At 46.6% G+C, this 21,643-nt stretch overlaps 1 protein-coding gene across 1 annotated transcript in view; it reads left to right on the top strand.

Annotated features, from left to right (window-relative positions):
- Positions 1 to 11,998, top strand: part of MAPK1 (mitogen-activated protein kinase 1) — a 110,124-nt gene extending 98,126 nt beyond the window's left edge. The window contains exons 7-9 of the mRNA XM_028095516.2: positions 1,392 to 1,501; positions 4,006 to 4,130; positions 10,317 to 11,998. Coding sequence (XP_027951317.1) covers positions 1,392 to 1,501; positions 4,006 to 4,122 — 227 coding nt within the window. The 3' untranslated portion in view covers positions 4,123 to 4,130; positions 10,317 to 11,998. The remainder of the gene's footprint in view (positions 1 to 1,391; positions 1,502 to 4,005; positions 4,131 to 10,316) is intronic.
- The last annotated feature ends 9,645 nt before the right edge of the window (positions 11,999 to 21,643 follow it).

The following is a 21,643-nucleotide window of genomic DNA, read 5'->3' as shown; positions in this document are numbered from 1 at the left end:
TGATTAAAATGATTTTCCTTTACCATTCTACTCTCAGGACTAAGTGATATGTGCTAATTTGCAGATGGATGAGGTCGATGATCTAATAAATTATCACTGTAAGCAATAAGGCTTCATTGAGGAGATGGCAGTGTTTTCATTTTTGGTTTTGTTTATTTTATTGATCACTCTGTTCTCTAAAAAGTGTTCTTTATATTCCCTAGTAGTTTTTCAGACTTGTTCCTTGGAGTCCTTAGATTTTTCAGGGGTGCCTCAGAGCTGTGAGCTAGGAATTAAGAGAGCTGGGTAGCTCCTTACTTACTCCCTGTCGAGAGCCTTCAATTTGAGGAAAGGACCTGCTACCTAAATTGGAAACCACTGTTCTAAACATCATTAAATAAAGGCACACTTTTTTTTTAAGAGCAGTAATGTCTTTTCTAGCATGTATTCTTTCTCATTGAAACCTGTTCCTGATACTAAATACAGGAACTGTTCAGTCACATTTCCCTTAACCCATGTTCTAGCCGCTGTCAGCCATGACCTTTGGCTTTCCTCATGGCTCGAAGTAGTGCCTGGACAATAGCTATGGAGGCCACTAGGGTAAGCTGCTCATTAGCTGTCCCTCCCTCTTGGTCCTTTTGATCCCACACTTGCTTCTATTCCCGCACTCTCTACATAAGAGAAGTGTTCAGCTGCTGACTACTGACCAGATCAAGAGAATACTTTGGGGGCGCCTGGCTGGCTCAGTCAGAAGTGCATGTGACTCTTGATCTAGGAGTCGTGGGTTCAAGCCCCACGTTGGGTGTAGAGATCAGAGATTACATACAAACAAACATACATACATAAACAAATAAGAAAGAGAGAGAATGAGAGAAAGAGAATACTTTGGGGCTTTGGAGAAAGATGTCAAGCTGCAGAGTGGGCCAGGGGGCCTGTGCTTCACACATGGATCTCAGCCAGGACCTGGAAACCACATAGGAGGACAAGTGACCATTGTCTTCTGTGACCTTGGAGGCCTATTCTATGTGTTGAAAGATAAATTGGCCATTGCAGAGAGGGCTTTGGAGTTAAGAGAAATACATGTATAACACTTTTCCTTCAAATGCCTGCAAAGGAGAATAGTGATTTCGGAAAAGTCCAGGTTTTGTAGGCAGAGTTGGATTTGAACCCTGGTCTTCCACTTTCAGCCTTTAGCTGATCACATCACCTTTCTGAGCCTGGATCTGCGATTGTCAAGATGGTCACAGTCTCAAGAAGCTCAGAGGGATAATAGGCACCCAGTGTGCGGGTTCTTCTCTCCATGGCGATGCTTAGTTCCATTGTTTTGTGGGTTAAGTTTACTTAAGCAGGAAACGGAAATTCAGTAAATGTTCCTTTGGCTTCTCACCACTGCAAAACCTTTCTCTTTGTAGCTCTGGATTTACTGGACAAAATGTTGACATTCAACCCTCACAAGAGGATTGAAGTAGAGCAGGCTCTGGCCCATCCGTATCTGGAGCAGTATTATGACCCAAGTGATGAGGTAAGACCCATACTCCTGGCTACTTCTTCGGGAATATCTATCAGTCAGCAGCAGGCCCAACCAGGAAGGGCCCAGATGTCAGGCTTAGATCGATCCTGAGAGGTATATGGTGCCACATCTGGTCCTCTCAGTAGCCCACATCATCTGCCTTGAAGACTAGTGCTGTCAGCACAGCTTGAAACCTCTCCCCACCCCACCCCCCAAGCCCCTTCTATCTTAGAAAGCTTCCTTCAGGCCACCTGCAGCAGGGGTGGGCCTGCGGAAATGGATGAATGAAGGGGAGCACAGATAAACAAGGGGTCCAAGGCTAGAGACCATTGTCATGGTTTGTGGCAGTGAGAGGTGCCTAAATCAGAGTGCCTGCCTGAGGGTGGTGGAAAGGAGGCCAACTGCCTGCTTGGGGAGGGGCATTGCAAAGAGGGGGTTGGACAGCTTGGACAGTTCCCACTGTGGCTTTATGACTTCGTGTCTGGTGTGCCTCCTTGGGGATGGGGACACAAGAGCCTTTGTGGTGAGAAATGAGTCCAGAGATGGATGTGGCAGACCTCTGGAGCATGCTGGGCAGCCAGGTAAAGATACTATGTGTCATGTTCTCTCCAGGAAAGTCCCAGTTCCCTGGCCTTTTTGAGTCTTCTGGGGCTTTATTCTCTGGATGGTAATGAAGAAAAATGCAATATAAACCAAAGTTTGGATCTTTCTAGTTGAGGCTCATGTATAGACAGCAAGCCTTTACACTCTGGTTTTAAAAGAGGGGAGAACCAAGTGGAGCGTGTTAAAGGGGGGAAATGGAAGATGATAAAGAGAAGGAAGAAATCAAAAAGGGGAAGTATTTCCTAATCAGTCTCCTTCTATCTCTGTCTCCTTCTGTCAGAAATAATGGGGGCAGCTTGCAAAGATACCTACAACATAGTAAATAACAGGAAAGGAAAGGAGAGTGTAAGGTTTGGGGCTCTGACTAGACCTGTGAGCCCACCATGTCCTAATCGCAAGCCTGGGTGGTACCCCAAACCCAGTTAGGGGGTTGGGAAGACCAGAAGGATGGCATATGTAGGACACCAGTGTGACCCCACACATGGAGCTGCCCTTCAAAGAGGGCTAGCTACTTGTTTTTCTCTCATGGACATGAATCTTTTTCCCCCTTTCAGGAAACCGGTGCTTACCGCAGAGTTTGGTGTCCATGTTTCCTTACCCTAAAGGCCTGGTTGTGAGGATTACATGGATAAAATCTAGGAATGCCTGGTAACTACTAGGCATCCACTGATTAACAGCTGGAATCCTCATCAGATTAGTTCTAGAACACTGTGTTAGTTAGAGGGTACTTAAAAATCAAAATATAAATAATATCAGTTGACTGATTTCCTTTTTCATCATTATATATATGGGAATTCCTTGACAGATACATTTTAAATATGTACTTTTTTTTTTTTTAAGATTTATTTATTTGAGAAAGAGCGAGAGCAAGCACACGAGCGAGGGGGAGGAGCAGACTCCACACTGAACCAGGGAGCCTGATGTTGGGCTTGATCCCAGGGTGCTGAGATCACAACCTGAGCTGAATGCAGACACTTAACTGACTAAGCCACCCAGGCACCCCTTAAATATGTACTTAAATAGCCTTCTGATCAGTTATACAGTGTGCTGAAAAACAAAAATGAAAACTTGCAGAAAACTATGACACAGATCACTTTGTAGTCTTGTTACACAGATATTAAGATTATGGAGTATTTTCTTCTCAGTCTTATATTTCTGTATCTTAAGTTTTTTTTTTTTAAATAGGATTCATTTTGGGGTGCCTGGGTGGCTCAGTTGGTTAAGCGGCTGCCTGCGGCTCAGGTCATGATCCCAGGGTCCTGGTGTTGAGCCCTACATCAGGCTCCTTGCTCAGCGGAGAGCCTGCCTCTCCGTCTCCCTCTATCTGCCTGCCGTTCCCCGCCAGTTTGTGCTCTCTCTCTCTCTCTCTCTCTCTCTCTGTGTCAAATAAATAAATAAAATCTTAAAAAAACAAATAGGGTTCATTTTGTTTAACTCAAACATGCACATTTCCCCATGATATTAATCTTCCTTACAGCTTCATTTTTTAATGGCTCCATAATATTTTTTCATATGAAGATACTGTAATATATTTAATCAAGTGCATTGATTTGAGTATCATGGCTTTTGGTTGTATAAACGTATCACCACCACCCCCACAACAGCAAATTTCTGTTACTTCAACACATAGTGCCTTAAAATTTTGAAAATAATTTTGGGATTAGTGATAAATTCAGAAGAATGCTCAAAATGGATTTAGTTGTTCTCCATTCATTTACTACATGTTCATACAAAGTGCGCCTTTTGGAGCTCACAGGTGGGACATGGGTGCGTAGATACTTTATCAGAGCTCTTGATTTCCGTAGATGTCAGTGCTGCTGTATACATTTCAGAGTCTAAGGTACAGACATTATGAATCAGTACATGACTACCTCAACCATAACCACTCTTGTCTGTTCCGTGTTCTCCTGTAGCCCATCGCTGAGGCGCCATTCAAGTTTGACATGGAGCTGGATGACCTGCCCAAGGAAAAGCTCAAAGAGCTCATCTTTGAAGAGACAGCTAGATTCCAGCCAGGATACAGATCTTAAATTTTCAGGTACCTAGAGCTTTAGCCACACGGTGAGGAAGAGAGAATATAAATTAAATATTATTAAAAAGAAAGAAAGATTTCCTTGAGTTCCATGTGGAAGCTTCCTATGCTTAAGTCAGAAAGTCTGGTGAACAATGCGGTGGTATCAGTAAGATTTTCAAAAAATTGTGTTCAAAAAAAAGGAAATGCAGATCTTGATTTTAGAGAACATGCGGAAAGAGGAGAGACAATAGTGTGGGAACTCGAGTGAGTGGTGGAGTGAGAATTATGTTCAAGTCTGCAGAAATGAGCAGTGAAGTCAAGAATTACAACCAAGGGCTGAAACATTTTCTGGAGAAATGCTGTGGACAGACCAGCCCGGGAGAGGCTGGAGGTGTTTTTCCACAGGCAGCAGTGTCATGTGCAGCCTGCCGACAAGTGGCCTCGGGGCTGCTGCACTTGCACCAGAACAGGAGGCTTCCTGAGGGCGGGGAGAGAAGAGTGGGTTCTGTGGCAGCATGCTTCTGATAGAACTGTATCTCTGCTCCATTCTTCCTGCCCTGTCCATTCTGTTTGCATACATCAGGATCTAGAGACGATGGTTCAGGCTGAGGGTTGGCAATACCAAGACTCAAAAGCAGAACCTGCTTGGGTGTTTCACATAGAGGGCATATAACTGGTCAGAAGGCATTAGAAGGGCTGGAAAGCAGTGAGTGGGGTTACCTGCAGATTAGTAACCCCAGGAAACTCTTCCTGGGGGCCTTCAGCTAAAGGAGCAAAAGTAAAACGGTGTTAGGCAGGGTCCTTGATCATCGCAGAGTGAGGGTGCTGGGCAGCTTCTGTAACTGCAGCTGTTAGAGTATCACCATTGCTGAGAAGGGGTCAGGAGCCTGTACTGCCACTGGTGTGGGCGATCTCTGGAGCCTGAAACTGCCATTACCATCCAGTGCCTCTGAAACCAGGAGCCTCCCTCCTCCTGAAAAGTCATGTGTCACTAAGAAGCAGAGAAAAGGAAACCTGGCTTTTCCTATGTGTGCCGGCCATTGGCAGAATCTAATCAGAAGCCAGTCACCAATGAAGTCCAACAGTGCAGTTGACAAGCTCACAGCCCTGTCATTAAGAACAGAGGACAGGGGAAGGGTAGAAAGGATCTGAGAACACACTTGGCCAGCTCAGCCTCAGAGAGCCGTGGAAGCCAGGCAGAGGAAGGCTGGGAACTAGTAGGGAGTATACTAGTGTGGGATACAGAAAATGGGGTTTTCAGAAGTCTGGTATCTAAGCATGGAAGGTTGGAGGAGAAGACTGGGTGGGAGATGAGCTCAAAATGAATCTGTTAGCTTCCAGACCAGAGGGCTAGAGGCTTGGACGAGGGCTATGGAGGCAAGAAGTGGTGTTCAGGAGAGTGGAGGAAATGCAAAGTCTGAAAGACCAGAGCTCCTAACCGTAGCACCTGACGCTGGACATGTCCTAAAAGACAAACTCAAAGCAAGTGAAGTGTGGAAGAAGCACGGGCTTATGGGACATTAGGAGCATGCTGATAAACAAGCCCTTGGGAAAGTGTCTGAATGAGAGAGGGAAGGTGTTAACAGGAGGCTGAGGAGGACAGTCTAGCAAGGTTTGGATTCATTTATCCTTTCATACCTCATGATGTGACAGTCTATTAAAGTATTTGTTACGTATAATGATCTGCAAGGTCACTCACTGACAGAAAGACCGCAGGACCCAACCATTTTTACTCCTTAACTTGAGTCTCCTTGGGTTCTCCTTCCTGGCCCGATTGCTTGGTGCTTACAGTGGAAGGGGTCCTCTCCCAGAGCCTGCTCTCTCCCTTCCCTGTGTCTGCACAAGGTCAGATCAGCTGCCTCAGCGTTTTGTAGATAAAGTTTTATCTGGCCCTTTACAAGAACGGGTTTTCTGACCTCTGGCCTAGAATATTGAGCTGAGCTACTTGGGTTGCTTTTCTTCCTTCACCATCCCTTTAACAGCTCATTTTCCTGAAGTCCTTTGGCCTCTGTTTTTCCCCGTCTTTTTCTTGTTGAGCTCACACGTACTGCATGCTTCCTCTGGGACAGGCACGTGTTAGACTCTCTGGGGAGCAGAGCAAACAAACTTGAACCTGGCCTCAAAGGAGCATACAGTTTAGTAGGGGACAAAGACACACAGAACTGCCATGCATATTTTTAGTGTGAAAGAGAGTGCCAGGAAGGGGGCATCCTGCTGTTTGGGGAGGCGCTTGGCAGTGGGGGACCAGGGAGTCAGGCCCGTGTGGGAGGCTGAAGCCCAGGCTTACCGAGGAGCCCGCCTCTCCCTCACAGGCATCTTCGGGTTCCCGAAGCATCAGGGCAGGTGACTCCAGGGCAGTAAGGATGTTGGGTAACCTCAGAGAGCAGGTACCCTTGGGACCACTGGCGAGGCTACTGGAGGAAAAGGGCAGTGCACCTGCCACAGGGGAACGAGACAAACGCAAGCATGCTCCTGGGGCTGCAGGGCGCAACTGCTGGCCTGATGGCTCGTGACGGAGGCCACGGCGGCTGCCAGTGTCCACTCGCGTTCTGAGAGTCCAGGACTGGGGCTTTTTACCAGGGACAGGGGTGGCAAAGACGGTCACTCTGTGTTTAGTTCACTTTCTCCACGGGAGCAAAAGGCACAGTACATGCTTAGAGCGTGACTTTTTTTCCCCAACTTTTTGTTACTGAATTACAGTTGACTTACTATATTAGCTTCAGGTGTACAGCATAATGATTTGATTTTTATACATCACAAAATGATCACCTCAGTAGACCTAATTACTTCCAATGTTTCTTAAATTACTATTTTCAACTCTTCTGAGAAGTTGAGTTTTACAATTACAAACCCACATTCCCACCACCTAGATTCTGTGATTAACATTTTGCTATCCATCTTTCTCACATATCTGTCCATCTGTTCCTCCATCTACCTGTCAGTCTATCTTATTTCTTTCTTACACATTTCAAAGGAGGTTGCCAGCATCTAGATTGGCTTATAATTTAGTCATCTAGAATATAAAAGTGAATCCAGAGGAAGGTGGGGCTGGAGGCATTCATTAAATTCTGGGCCAAGTTCTTTCACAAACATTTTATTTTGATGCTCACAGCAACATTGTCTGAAGTCAGCACACAGCCCATGTTTATGACTGAGGAAACTGAAGATTGCACACGTTTAAGCGTTTTGCTGAAGATTATACACTGTTGGCAAAGTTAGGTATATCTGGGTCTTTGGACCCAGAATCCATTTTCTTGTAAATTCTGTACACTGCCTTGGAGTAGTTCTGTGCCCTGGAAAAGGTTGAGGAACTCGTTCACAATACTATGCCACAGTGTTACTGAGTTCCCAGCCTGCAACAGTGAGATTAGAAGCTACAAACTGGAGACTCAGGGAGGTACAGGTGCCAGAACATACAGGGAGGTTAAAGGTGATGTTGACTGCCCAACTACATAGGAAAGAACTGGAAAACATGCCCACACAGGACCTCAGAGCATAGCTATGGGGCCCCTTTGCGGGAGGGAATGGCAAAGACTACTCCAGAGGAAGCCCCAGGTATCCCCTGCTTGCCTCGGCACAGGCTTTACTGATGCCCTGAGTGGTCTGAAAGGATCAGGGATTGTTCATTATATTTTGTTTAAGTGGTCAGTTTTAGATATGTGTGACACCACTGAAAAGTTAAAAATGTGTCCGTGGTTAACTTTGTAACAAGCCTCCTGTTGTGTGGTTAACTCTGTGACAAGCCTCCTGTTGCGAGAGGCTGGTGAAGGTAGGTGCCTGACTTCCTTCCTCCTCGGCCTGTTGGTGAATTTTCTCAGACTGATAAATTTCTCCCAGCCAGTAGATTTGGCTGCAGTTCAGAACAGCGTACCTCTAGAGGGAGGTCATTTCCCATCTCTGAGTCCATCTCCTTGTCACAGAGTTGGGTTATAACAACCATCCTTCCTGCCCTGACCCTTGAGTGGTAGATGAACTCCATCTTGCCTGAAAGTGCATTGTGAAATACCAAAGTGACATTCTGCTAGATCATACTAGCAAACATTTCACAACAATAAGGGTCTCTCCAAAGAGAAGATCTATTTTCGCATTTTGACGCACTTAGTTACTCTCCCAGCCATCTCAAGCAGGTTTCCTCATCAGAACCAAGAACCAACCTGATTGGAGTGGTAATGTTTCACTTCTCCCTAGGATGATATAAAACTAATAGACCTGGGGTTGAACTTAATTCATTACATATAGATGCTTTAGGCAGTGGTCCTCAAAAGTGTGGTCCATCTCTGCCCTACCTCCCACAGTCTGTGTTTTAACAAGCTCTGCAGAGGATCCTGATGCTCACCCTTGAGAACTATTAGCCTATAAAGTGTTAAAGTAGATTTGATTTGTAATATAATCTCTTCAAGTAAAATAGAGATATTACAATAACGAAGGGGGGGGACATGTGTGCTTCTTGTACTTTGATGGTGTGACACTCCTAGTAGACCTCCTACAGGTGGCACATATTGCAGACATCTAGAGAGCCAGGTGGGCCCTGTCAAGTGTAGTAAATGAGTGAAGGCTATCTTCAGGGTGCCACCTGTCTTTCAGGGTGCTGTCCTGCAGGCCTGGTGGGACAGTAGCTGTCAGATCACCTCAGACCTAGGCGATCAGAACCATCTTCTGCTCGTGGGAACCATGCCATGGCTCCCTGCCTCACCAGAATCCAGGCCCGCCAGCCTCACACTTCCAGCCAGTACTTCATTTTGCTTGTCCTGCTTTGTTGCAGTCGCAGGAAACTTGAGTGTTATAACAACATACTTGGCACTGTGTGGTTGATTTCTGTCTTAACTGGACATCCAGAGAGAGAAAGAGACTTGGTAAGAATAGGAGACAGCAGGAGTGCCTGGCTGGCTCAGTCAGTGGAGCATGTGACTCTTGATCTTAGGGTTGTGAGTTTGAGCCCCACGTTGAGTGTAGAGATTACTTTAAAAAAAGGTGGGGGGGGTGCACCTGGGTGGCTCAGTCGTTAAGTGTTTGCCTTCGGCTCAGGTCATGATCCCAGGTCCTGGGATCACGCCCCACATCGGGCTCCCTGCTCCGCGGGAGGCCTGCTTCTCCCTCTGCTACTCCCCCTGCTTATGTTCCCTCTCTTGCTATGTCTCTGTCTGTCAAATAAATAAATAAAATCTTAAAAAAAAAAAAATAGATCGCAGACAAATGTCTTGCATAAATGTGTGTTCTTTTTTTTTAGGACGGGGAGGGGAGATGGAGAAGGAAAGAATCTTAAGCAGGCTCCATGCCCATTGTGGAGCCGATATGGGGCTTGATCTCACAACCCTGAGATCATGACTTGAGCCAAAATCAAGAGTTGGACACTTAACGAATTGAGCCACGCAGACTCCCCAAATGTGTGGGGTTTTTTTTTCCCCCAAGATTTTATTTATTTGAGAGAGAGCATGAGCGAGAGAGCACAGGCAGAGGGTGGGGCTGAGGGAGAGGGAGAAGCAGGCTCTCTGCAGAGCAGGGAGCCCGACATGGGGCTCAATCCCAGGATCCCGAGATCATGACCTGAGCCTAACTGACTGAGCCACCCAGGCACCCTCCAAATGTGTGTTCTTCTTTTTTTTTTTTTTAAAGATTTTATTTATTTGACAGAGAGAGACACAGCAAGAGAGGGAACACAAGCAGGAGGAGTGGGAGAGGGAGAAGCAGACTCCCCGCGGAGCAGGGAGCCCCATGCGGGGCTCGATCCCAGGACCCTGGGATCATGACCTGAGCCGAAGGCAGATGCTTAACGACTGAGCCACCCAGGCGCCCCTCAAATGTGTGTTCTTTACAAAGACCTTCAGATTCTGGTTTTGACCATTAGAGTGGCGGGTACTGTAGTTAATAAAAGGCGTCTTAGGAACACTGAAGCCTGCCGAGCTGCGAGTGTACGTACATGCATGTGTTCCCTGTGAGTGTCACAGAAACCTCCTCTGAGGTGGCCAAGGAGAGGCGCCTACAGACTGGAGACAGAGCCCACTCCTTCATAGCTGCCCTGTGATGCGCAGGCCCCAGTGGTTCCAGGTGAAATGACTTTTTTGCAGGAGTGTTTTTTCCTTTGCTTCCCCCCCCTTCCAGTTTCATAATGTTGGTCCATTCTTTTCACTTCTCCGTTTTCCTAATGTTGCTGCTAATGTTTTAACGTGGGTCATTCTTAACTCATAGGCTTGTTTGTTTGTTTTTCAATAGGACAAGGGCTCAGAGGACTGGACGTGCTCAGACATCGGTGTTGTTCTTCCCAGTTCTTGACCCCGGTCCTGTCTCCAGCCCGTCTCGGCTTATCCACCTTGACTCCTTTGAGCCGTTCGGAGGGGCGGTTTCTGGTAGTTGTGGCTTTTATGCTTTCAAAGAATTCCTTCAGTCCAGAGAACTGTTCCTGGCATCCCTGTGTGTGTCACCCACTGGTGACCTGTGGCAGTATGTACCTTCAGTGCACCTACTGCTTACCGTTGCTTTAGTCACTAATCGCTTTCTGGTTTGAAAGATGCAGTGGTTCCTCCCTCTCCTGAGTCCTTCCTCCGTGCTGCCCTGCTGACCCTTGCAGTCACACCAGAGATAGTTCTTTCCAGAATGGCTCTCGTCACTGGCATCTTACTTTATGGTAGGGAAGGCTATTACCTAGGGCACTTTAAGTCAGTGACAGCCCCTTATTTGCACTTCAGCTTTTCACCGTCAGCGTTTCCCCAGAGCAGGAGCGTGTGGAAACACCTGGGATGTTGTTGCAACCTGCAGCGAGTGCTCCCATCTCGGGAACCTTTGGGGGCACTTGCCCGTGTCTTTTCTCATATCATGTTAGTCACTAGCATATTTAAGGTTTGTGCTGTTTGCCCAGCTTTTAGAAAACCCAATCATTTTTCTTAATAGAAGAACGAAGTACTGCACCCAGCAGCTTCACTCTGTAGATTTACTGTGGTTTCTTATACCATTTATAGAGGTATAACACTTGCCCAGATGTGTTATCTGCAGTACTAACTGTTTGCCAGGCTTACACAGAAAGATTTAAAGTGGCAGCTGCACTCGGGATTTAGTGAGAGACGGACACAGGTCGCAGCAGGGCGCTCAGGCAAGTGCGTGAAGAAGCAGCCAGCAGGCCCGCCGGACGTCTTGGGGCAGAGCTGCGCACGCGGGTGTACGCATACCCCCAAGCGCTTCACACGGCCTGCCATGTTCAGTATAGCCACATTCAATGCCTCAGGATTTAGCAGAGAGGAGCCCTGCGTCTTTAAATGAGAAAGTGTACAATTCTTTTTCCTCCTACAGCATGTCAGCATCTCAAGTTCATTTTTCAACCTACGATATAAAATTTGTAATAAAGCCTTCATGAGCTCATGACGTGAAGCACTGTTCTGTCGTCAAGTACTCTCAAATGTTTCTGATACTGCTGAGCTAAGACCATGAGAAAAAGCTAGCACTAAGTCATGTTTGGAGCTCTATCCCATATTATCCTGATCTCTCTAAGTATTTGTTCTGCCACTGTACACTGTGGCGTTGACTTGGTGTTCTGTCCCAGTGCGGTGCCTCCTCTTGACTCCCCCACTGCTCTCTGTGGTGAGAAATTTGCCTTGTTCAATCATCACTGTACCCTCGCATGACTGTTACAGCTTTCTGTGCACAGATGACTGTCCAAGTGCCACATGCCTATGATTGAAACGAAAACTTATTGTTACCTCTGAGTTTGTGTTCCACGGAAATGCTATCCAGCAGATCACTTAGGAAAACTAATTCTATTTTTAGCTTTTCATTTCTCAGCTATCCTTTTTTCTTGTTTGATTTTTGACAACAGTGAGAATGGGTTATATAAAGACTGCCTGCTTATATGAACAGAAATGCACTTGTAATTCATGAAAATAAATGTACATCTTCGATCTTCATATTCATGTTAAGATTCAGTGTCGATTTCCTCTGGATCAGCGTGTCCAAATGGACAGTCAGCTTCAGTTTATGCTTGGAGCAGAAATGCTTGCGGCCCCCCTCCCCGCCCCCGGGGAACTGCCCCAACACTGGTTTACATAAGATGATTTAGAAGGCATCTCTATAGGGTCCTAGTTTCCCTTTGCACAGCAGAGAATCAACTCTGACATGTACCTTTACTCAAATCATGTACATTTACTCAAATTTACTATGTCAAACTCTGATGACTCCCAAACGTCTCAGGTTGGATTCTCTGGTTCTTTCTAAAGAAGACCTGCCTGTGTGCCCCAGAAATGCTGCTGGGCACGGCTGGGTGCTGGGAAGGACTGCCCAGTGTCACTTGGCCCCACACCAACCGGCCCAGGGTGCTGATGCTCACACCTCACAGGTTAACAGAGGACGGCTGAGTCAGCCTCAGAGATTGGAACCACATCTAGATTCTTGCCCTAAAATCCGTGATTTTCATCTCCGTGCTCAGAGCTGCCGTGTAAAGGTCTGCACGGCTTTGATAGGATAGAGGTTTGACTGTTAACTTGATACATTGGTGAGTCAGTTTTCATTTTCAAAGAAGCATTGACAGTTTTCTTACTCTTGTTTCTTTGTCCTTTTTAAATGGAATGTTAGTATTATGAGGTTAATCTGCAGTCCTCTAAATAGAAAGCCATAGCCTTGGTTACTAATACCTGAGGACTGTAGGCTGTCCCATCCCCCTCCTGGTACTGTGGAGTCCGATTGGCATGAAACCACTAACTGTGTTCTAGAATCACTGTAGCCCTAAGTTGTGTGCTTTTTATTAATCATGCCAAACTTGGTTCAACAGGTCAAAGAATTATAATCAACGTACCTGTGAAAAGTACTAGCTATTATGTGTGATAGGCTTGTCATTTGGATCTTCTTACATCTCTAAAAATGTACCGCTTAGGTCATCCAGATTACTTATTGGTGATACTGAATGCCTCCATTTTAGTATGCTCAGATAAGCTTTCAAACTAATGGCTTTTTTGGTGTCTAAAAAGTAAGCAAAAAAATTCCTGTTGAAACATTCCAAACTTTTTGTTTAGTATGAGACAAAATACCTAACCAAGCCAGTGGAATGGATTTGAGAGAACTCATGACGACTCTGTGCTGACACAAGTCTTCAAAGCTGATGGAGACACGCAGACCATTTTGATGCATGGGTGGAAGAATATCACTGTGTTTGTGTGCAGTACACAGTGCGTCGTGTGTTCACAGTCTGTCCTGCTGCAGGCATAGGTGATGGGTGTGCAGGGTCATGTCGGCTTTTGGAGCCACATGTGGCTCATCATTGGTTGTATCTAAGTAAGGAGTCACACATGTATGCTGCCCACACCACACGCCACCTAATGTTCAGACCATTCAGAGGAGACTGTTTTACCTTTATTTGCGTATATGTTAATACGGTTTTTAAATTGGTAACTTTTATATAGTACGGTAACAGTATGTTAATACACACATATGCACACATGCTTTGGGTCCTTCCATAATACTTTTATATTTGTAAATCAATGTTTTGGAGCAATCCCAAGTTTAAGGGAAATATTTTTGTAAATGTAGTGGTTTTGAAAATCTGAGCAATCCTTTTGCTTATACATTTTTAAAGCATTTGTGCTTTAAAATTGTCATGCTGGTGTTTGAAACATGATACTCCTATATTGCAGATGAGAAGCATGTAACAGTAGATATGTGGTCTCTCTCACTGTAATCCAGTTTGGCATCATGGATCAGAAATGACTGGGAATCCAGAGGGAATTCTCTGGGGTTGCACCAGGTTTACCTAAAGCTCGTTGCCTTTTTTGTGCTGTTCATCCGTGTAGAGCACTCAAGAAAGTTCTGAAACTGCTTTGTATCTGCTTTGTACTGTTGGTGCCTTCTTGGTATTGTACCCCAAAACTCTGCATAGATTATTTAGTATAATGGTAAGTTAAAAAAAAATGTTAAAGGAAGATTTTATTAAGAATCTGAATGTTTATTCATTATATTGTTACAATTTAACATTTATTTGTGGTATTTGTGATTTGGTTAATCTGTATAAAAATTGTAAGTAGAAAGGTTTATATTTCATCTTAATTCTTTTGATGTTGTAAACGTACTTTTTAAAAGATGGATTATTTGAATGTTTATGGCACCTGACTTGTAAAAAAAGAAAACTACAAAAAAAATTAGAATCATTAAATTGTGTCCCTGTGTTACCAAAATAACAGTACTGCGCATGTATAGCTTAATTGGAATTTCACATGTGAACATAGAAGTCGCCTAGTCCTTTATTACAGTGTTTCCCAAAGAAGTGTGTTTGCGATTTGACTTTGCTTACAGTAATCAGGTATAGAAAGAGAAGCTGGTGCTTTGAAGGCCAGTGGGATTTTAGTGCTCCATCAGGTTTTCCAGATTGTTCTTCAGATGCTTGGCTATAGACGGGGGAAGAAGGCAGTGCTGGGAGTCCTGACACAGTGCCCATGTGCGTCTCTTCTCATCTTCCTAAACTTCAGCAACTGCTGCCAGGGCAGGTGTCCTTGGCAGCTTTTTTTTCAGACCAAGATGTCATGAATGTATTAGGGACTCTTGGATATTTGGTTCTTTTCAATATTGGGCATCATGCAGTGACTTACAGGACAAAAATATTGGAAAATGTTCTGCTTTGGTGGTGTACAGAGAGCACAGGCTTTGGGCCCATAAATCTGGGTTCAAAACCTGCCCTCTTCTGATAACACAGCTGGCTTTGGGCCATTCATTGTGCTGTTCACTCAGACCTTCGGCTGGAAAGTGGAACCGTGCATGTCATAAAGATTGTGCAAATACATTTTAAGTTTCTAGCCCAGTACCTCACAAAGAGTAAATAGCAGATCTTCCTAAATGCTTTATTTATTTAATTGTTTTTACTTTACTTGTTTGTTGTAAGGTAGCGCTAAGACATCTGCTGGCTGAACTCTACCTGCTTTCTATTAATCTGACCGGGGAGGACCTATCTGAAACTTTCTTAGGGAAATGCTGATCTCGCCTAAATCGCTGGGTAACACTCGGGATTATTGCATTCACTTTCCCTTTAAGAGATCCAACACTCTTTGTTGTTGTCCAAATCCTGTAGAAATCAGTAACAATCATCTTCCTTATCCAGCACAAGGAATTAGTAATCCCATTTTTCACACGTTAATTATGATGAGCTCCTTGCCTTGGCTTAGTTGCAGCCATGCGGTTGGCAGTATAGACTCAGACCTTGGTTGGTTCTCTGTATTTAATCAGAACCTGAGCGTTCAGAGCTGCCCGTTGGCCACAGAGCGCCCCTCTGGGAGGAGCAGAAGCCAAGCCCAGGTCATGGGGGTACGGAGCAGGTGGAGGCAGGTGCAGACCCCCCTGAAGCCCCAAGTGTGGAGGAAGGACAGGAATTGGGTGTGTCCACAGGGGAGCAGTGAAGGGAAGGTTTTCGTGGGTGATGGGCTTAACCACACTTGAGTCTGAGGAGGGAGACTCGGGACAGTGTTGCTGGGCCTCACAGGGCTGAGGGCCAGGGAAGGGATGAGTCAAGGTGGATGTGGCACAAGGGGCTCTTTCTCTGAGGCTGGCACCAAGGAAAGCTGAAGACAAGGTTCCTTTGAAGAACAAGTAGGAGGAAATGGAATGAGGTGGTGTCCCAGAACAGGGAGTGAGAAACAGGGTCTCTGTTGAGAATAAGGAAGAGCCAGCAAGAGAAGCGGAAGTAAGAAGAATGCCTGTCACTGGGAGGCCTGAGGTGATGCCCGTACATGTGTCATGAAGTACCTGCCCTGTGGGGCTTGGATGCTCTTGCCACGCAGTGGTGTCATAGGGTGCGGTGCCAGGGTTGAGCAAGAGAGAGGCCCGAGGAGGCTGAGGGGAGACTGTGAGGTGATGGAGCACGAGTCCCCTCACCTGCTTTTCCCTTTTAGTTTCTTGGTCAGAGAAGCAGGGAAGCCATCACCCCGTTTTTAGTAAGACCAAAAGGTAACAAAGCGTCTTGTCAGCTGTGGAAATGGTGGGAGGGCACATCTGTGGGGGGAGGAGGGGCGAGGGGATGGGCAGTGACCTGGAGCACGTGGGACACCAGGGCCAAAGCTTCCAGGCCCAGGCACTGGCGGGAGGTCCGCTGCAGACTGGCGGTGTGGGCACATGAGCTGGCCGTCCACTCGCAACGGGTCACCAAGCCGACAGAAACCACCTTGGAGAGTCAGGGACCAGTGGCCCTGTTACCACTCCCAGAAATCCGAGTACCCCTTTTTTCCCCTTCTAAACCCTAGAGAGTGCCTTTTCTTCCTTCCCAAAGTTGACTTCCGCCCTGAAGTATTCTGTTGCTTGGGGAGCCAGCGGACTCTGGAGGCTAGAGGATGTGGGCTTTCTGTGATTGAGCCAACGGCCCAGGAGGGAGGACCGCACTAGTGCAAGGCACAGGAAGGGGGTGCACACATCCCACACAGCAGTGACTTTCAAATATTTTAATCACCAGAGCCCTTTTGTGAAATCTGGGAAATTCGCCCGCTGTAAATAAGCAAGGGTGGGGCAGCCCAGCGCATCTCCCTCCCGGGGATAGCATCATGCTTCTACCCAAGAGGAGTCCGAGAACGGTCAGAGGCACTGCAGAGCAGAGCAAGACCACAAAAGGGCGTCATTGAAGAAGTGGAACAGGGCCCCAGGTGACCATTAGCACTTCTCCAGTGGGCCAGTGGCTTGGGTGTCCCCAGCAGGAGGGCCCCGCGAGAGGGTATGGGAAGGTCACCCTGCTTTGAAAGTGCAGGAAGATGAAGACCATACGGCTGAGGTTGGGTGTGGCCACAGAGAAGAAAGATGAGCTGGTAGGGCAGCGGGGAACAAAGCCAGGGCTGATGCTGGCCTCGGGCGCGCACCCTGTGAGGATTGCAGAGAACAAAGCCGGCAGAGCTGCCTCGTGGTGCTTATCCCGTGGCAGGGAAGACGGGCATTAAATGAATAGTTTTTATAAAGTAAAAACTACAAACGTAAGTGCTTAAAGGAGAACAGGAATGAGAGGCGCCGACTCTCGCGGCATTAGAAAAGGCACCGTCACTGCTAGATTGAAAAGTCTGCAAAGGCAGCTGCATCGGCCCCGAGTGTGTCTGTTAGGACAGGATGGCACCACGGGGACCACGTGTGCATTTTGGGCCCCCACAAGGCCAGCGGGGGAGCACGGGACCCGTACCCAGCGGGGAGCACGGGACCAGGAGAAGTCACAGGAGGGCCCAGGCTGTCAGAGTGCATCCTCTGAGAAGACAAGTAGCTCCTGCCGGCGACATGCGGACGAGACAGGATTTCAGGGAGAGAAGGACGGAAAAGGCAGATGATGTCATGGCCGAAGAGGAAACAGGATGCTTCAGCCCCTGTCCCGTCCTGTTTTCTCTCTCAGTTGCAGGCAGCGGCGCCTGTGCGTCCATTCTGCGGCCACTCCCGGGCCCGCCAACGGGGATGCTGGGCGGGGAGGTGGGGGAGGGAGGGGGCGGCGGCGGCCCTGGTTGAATTCTGTCCAATTTAAGATTCAGTTCGGGGGCACCTGGGTGGCTCGGTTGGTTGGGCGACTGCCTTCGGCTCAGGTCATGATCCTGGAGTCCCGGGATCGAGTCCCGCCTCGGGCTCCCTGCTCAGCGGGGAGTCTGCTTCTCCCTCTGACCTTGTTCCCTCTCGTGCCCTTTCTATCATTCTCTGTCTCTCTCTCTCTCAAATAAATAAAAATCTTTAAAAAAAAAAAAAAAAGATTCAGTTCGGTCCATAAGAGCAAGTCAGACCTTCTCCTTGCTCAGCTGTGGCCATGAGACTGGCCTGCCTGGCAGACACCAGAGATACTGTCTGATGGCCGACAGGGAGCCCACCGAGCCTGCCCAGACACCCTCTGGCACCCCGTGTTGCGCATGCTTCCCACATGCTGCAGACGAGAGAGAGAGAGAGAGAGAGAGAGAGAGAGAGTGTGTGTGTGTGTGTGTGTGTGTGTGCAAGCCCCCGTCTTGATGTAAGAATGTGCTGTCATCAAGGTAGCATGCCCCACCTGAGATGGGAGAACACAGGTCTCCCCCCAAAACCCACCCACAAAGTTGCTCCTGGAAGGAAGGCAGACATGCACCCCACCACCTGAGTGGCCCCTGTCAGATCGAGTCCTAAACTCAACCCCACTGCCGAGCAGCCGAGGGACTTCGGTCAAGGCCATGGGGGCCCTCAGTCTCTGCTGGTGGAATTGGGATGGCAGCACCTGCCTCCCAGTGACTCCCAGGACTCCCGAGGACAGGTGTGTCCCTCGCCCCAGCAGCTTCCACACCAGCGCTCTCCCTCCCCTTTCGTTTCTGTTTTTTGTTGGTTTGGCTTTGCATTTTGTATTTCCTTGGCAGTAACAGGTATCCATTTCTGGTTCTGGAGGCCTCACCAGGCCCCCAAGGGTGCCCCCTCAGCCCTGGTCCTCGGCACCACGTCCCTGCCTCCATCTGACCTTGCTCCCCGCCCGCTGCCCCAGAGCGCTGACCCCACACCCTTCTGGGCTCGGCCCTCTGCCCCCAGCCCTGAGGGGGAATTGGCAGCATGTGTCCACCCGGTGGCCCAAGACCACAGGCCCAAGACCCCAGAGCAGAGAGGTGAAGCGCCTCCCATGAAGCACCTGCCACTTGGGCTGCCGGTCCCACTGTCCCCCAGATTCAGGTAGCACTCCTGGTACACGGGGGAATTTGTAAAACGCAGTTGACAGGTACCAAGAGGTTTAATACTTTGTGTTAGTCTGGCAGTTAGAGAAGGGCAATTATTATAATTAGAAAACATTGCGTCGAAGATGCCATATCTATGACCAGGGAGGCTGCAGACAGGTGCTGATCATTCCAGAACATTCTGTCCCCAAAAATCATTTTACTTCTTCCCATTGCTACTTGCTTATGTTTATAAGCAAGCATAAATAAAATAGACCTGTGCATAAAGTAGACCTTGAGCTGTGTATTTATGACTATCTTTTTGCTCCCCAGGACTCTAACACATGCATTAAATCCGGAAAGCAGTTAACTTACCCCTGCCGGAATCCTCTTGGATCATGGGACACCCTGTCTCTCACTGGTGGTTCTCAAACCAACTTAGTCACTTCCTGACCCCCGCATCTCGTGAGAGCTCCTCTCCACCAGTTCGGGCCACTCGGTGCCTCTTGCTCATATCATTATTTTTTTTTAGTAGACTTTATTGTTTTTAGTAGTTTAAGATTGACAATAACTGAGAAGCTAGCACGCAGAGCTCCGAGTACTGTCCCCTCCCCTCACCACAGGCAACCACAGACACTTTTGCCTTTTCCAAAATGTCATATTATTGGAAATATAAAGAATGTAGCCTTTTCAGATTGGCCTCTTTCGTGTAGCAATGTTGTGTTTAAGGCCACTTAATGTCGGTTTATGGCTCATTTTTCCTCCAACTTTATTGAGATACAATTGACAAATAAGATTGTGTATATTTAAGGTGTACAACATGATAATTCAAGATACACTTACTTCGTGGAATGATCACCACTACCAGGTTAACACATCCATCACCTCACACAGTTACCTTGTGTGTGTGTGTGTGTGTGTGTGTGTGTGTCTGTGTCTGTGTGTGATGGGAACACTTTAAGATCTACTCTTAGCAAATTTCAAGTATACAACACAGTATCTTTAACTACAGTCACTGTGCTGTGCATCACATCCCCAGAACTCATTGATCTTATAAGTGAAGGCTTGGATCCCTTGACCAGCATCTCCCCCTTTTCTCTCACACCCTAGCCCTTGGTAACCACCACTGTCCTCTCTGTTTATGACAGCACATTTCCTTTCATTGCCAAATAATGCTACATTGTATGGATGTACCACAGTTTGTTTACCCATTCACCAATGAAGGGCATCTTGGTTGTTTCCCATTTGGGGCAATTATGTATAAAGCTGCTATAAACCTTTGTGTGCACATTTTTGTGTGGACATAAGTTTTCAACTCATTGAGGTAATACCCACCCTGTGGTGCATGACTGCACCAAACACATACATTTAAAGGAAGAAATGATATGATTTCTCTACAGTCTCTTCAAAGGGAGCACACCTGATTCTATGAGGCCAGCATTACCCTAATGTACCAAAATCAGACAAAGACATTGCAAGAAAAGAAACTGTAATATCTTTCATGGCCATAAGTGCAGAACTGTTCAACAAACTATTAGTCAAATAAAAAAAAAAGAAAAGAAAATCCAACAACATATAAGAATTACAGGGGCGCCTCTCTTGCTTGGTTGGTGGAGTCCATCATATCAACAAGTTAAAGAAGAAAAATCACATGATCGTATCAATAGATGCAGAAGAAGCATTTGACAAAAATCCAACATCTTTCCTCATAAAATCTCAGCAAAGTAGGAATAAAGGGGACCTTTCCCAACTTGACAAAGAATATCTACAAAAAACCCATAGGTATGTGTCAACTATACCTCAATTAAATGATCAACAATTACAACAAAACCTATAGGTAACATTATTAATGATGAGAAGCTTTTCCAAGGTCAGGGACAAGGCAAGGGTGTCCCCCGCACCACTGCTGTCAAACATTATATTGAAAGAGAAAAAAACACCAACCTAGGATTTTGTATCCAGTGAAAGTATCCTTCAAAAATGGAGAAATACTTCCTTGGGCAAAAGCTGAAAGAATTCAGGGCGCCTGGCTGGCTCAGTTGATAGAGTGTGCGACTCTTGATCTCAGGGGTCATGAGCTGGAGCCCCACATTGGGCATAGAGATAACTTAAAAATAAAATTTTAGGGAAACCTGGGTGGCTCAGTCAGTTAAGTATCTGCCTTTGGCTCAGGTCATGATCTCAGGGTCCTGGGATCAAGCCCCACATCAGGCTCCCTGCTCAATAGGGAGTTTGCTTGCCCCTCTTCCTCTGCCCCTCCCCTTGCTCATGCTTGCTCTCTCTCAAATGAATAAATAAAATCTTTAAAAATAATAGAGTTTTAAAAAAAACTGAAGGAATTTGTTGCCAGTAGAGCTGCTTTGCAAGAAATGTTAAAAGAATTTCTTCAGAGAAAAGGAAAAGTGTATAGATCAGAATCTCAGATCTACATAGCCTTTTTTTTTTTTTTTTAAGAGAGAGAGAGAATCTTAAGCAGGCTCCATGCTCAGCGCAGAGCCCAATATGGGGCTTGATCTCACAGCCCTGAGATCATGACCTGAGCTGAAATGAAGAGTCAGACACTTAACTGACTGAGCCCCCCAGTGCCCCATCTTTTTAAATATTCTACTCCCTCTTGCTCCTTGCTTGTATGCTTTCAGACAAGAAATCTGAGGTGATTTTCACCCTTGTTTCTCTCTAGGTGAGCTGGGTTTTTGTTTTTCTTTTCTTCTGGCTTCTTTCAAGATTGTCCCTTTGTCTTTGGCTTTCTGCAGTTTGAATATTATATGCCTAGGTGGAGCATTTATTATATTTACCCTGCTGGGTGTTGTCTAAGATTCCTGAATTTGTGATTTGTTTTCTGTCATTAATTTTGGGATATTCTCAGGTTTTTTTTATTGTTGTTTTTGGGGTTTTTTTTTTGGTTTTTTCCACGATGGAGACTCACCGAGGCACTCACACTACCTTCTGGGAAGCCAGGGACCC

This window comes from Eumetopias jubatus, unplaced genomic scaffold (genome assembly GCF_037043125.1).
Source record: "Eumetopias jubatus isolate StellerSeaLion01/CBP00866 unplaced genomic scaffold, mEumJub1_p1.0 scaffold_16, whole genome shotgun sequence".
Taxonomy (NCBI): domain Eukaryota; kingdom Metazoa; phylum Chordata; class Mammalia; order Carnivora; family Otariidae; genus Eumetopias; species Eumetopias jubatus.
The sequence above is the reverse complement of the archived record's forward strand: the minus strand, read 5'-3'. Positions and strand labels throughout refer to the sequence as shown.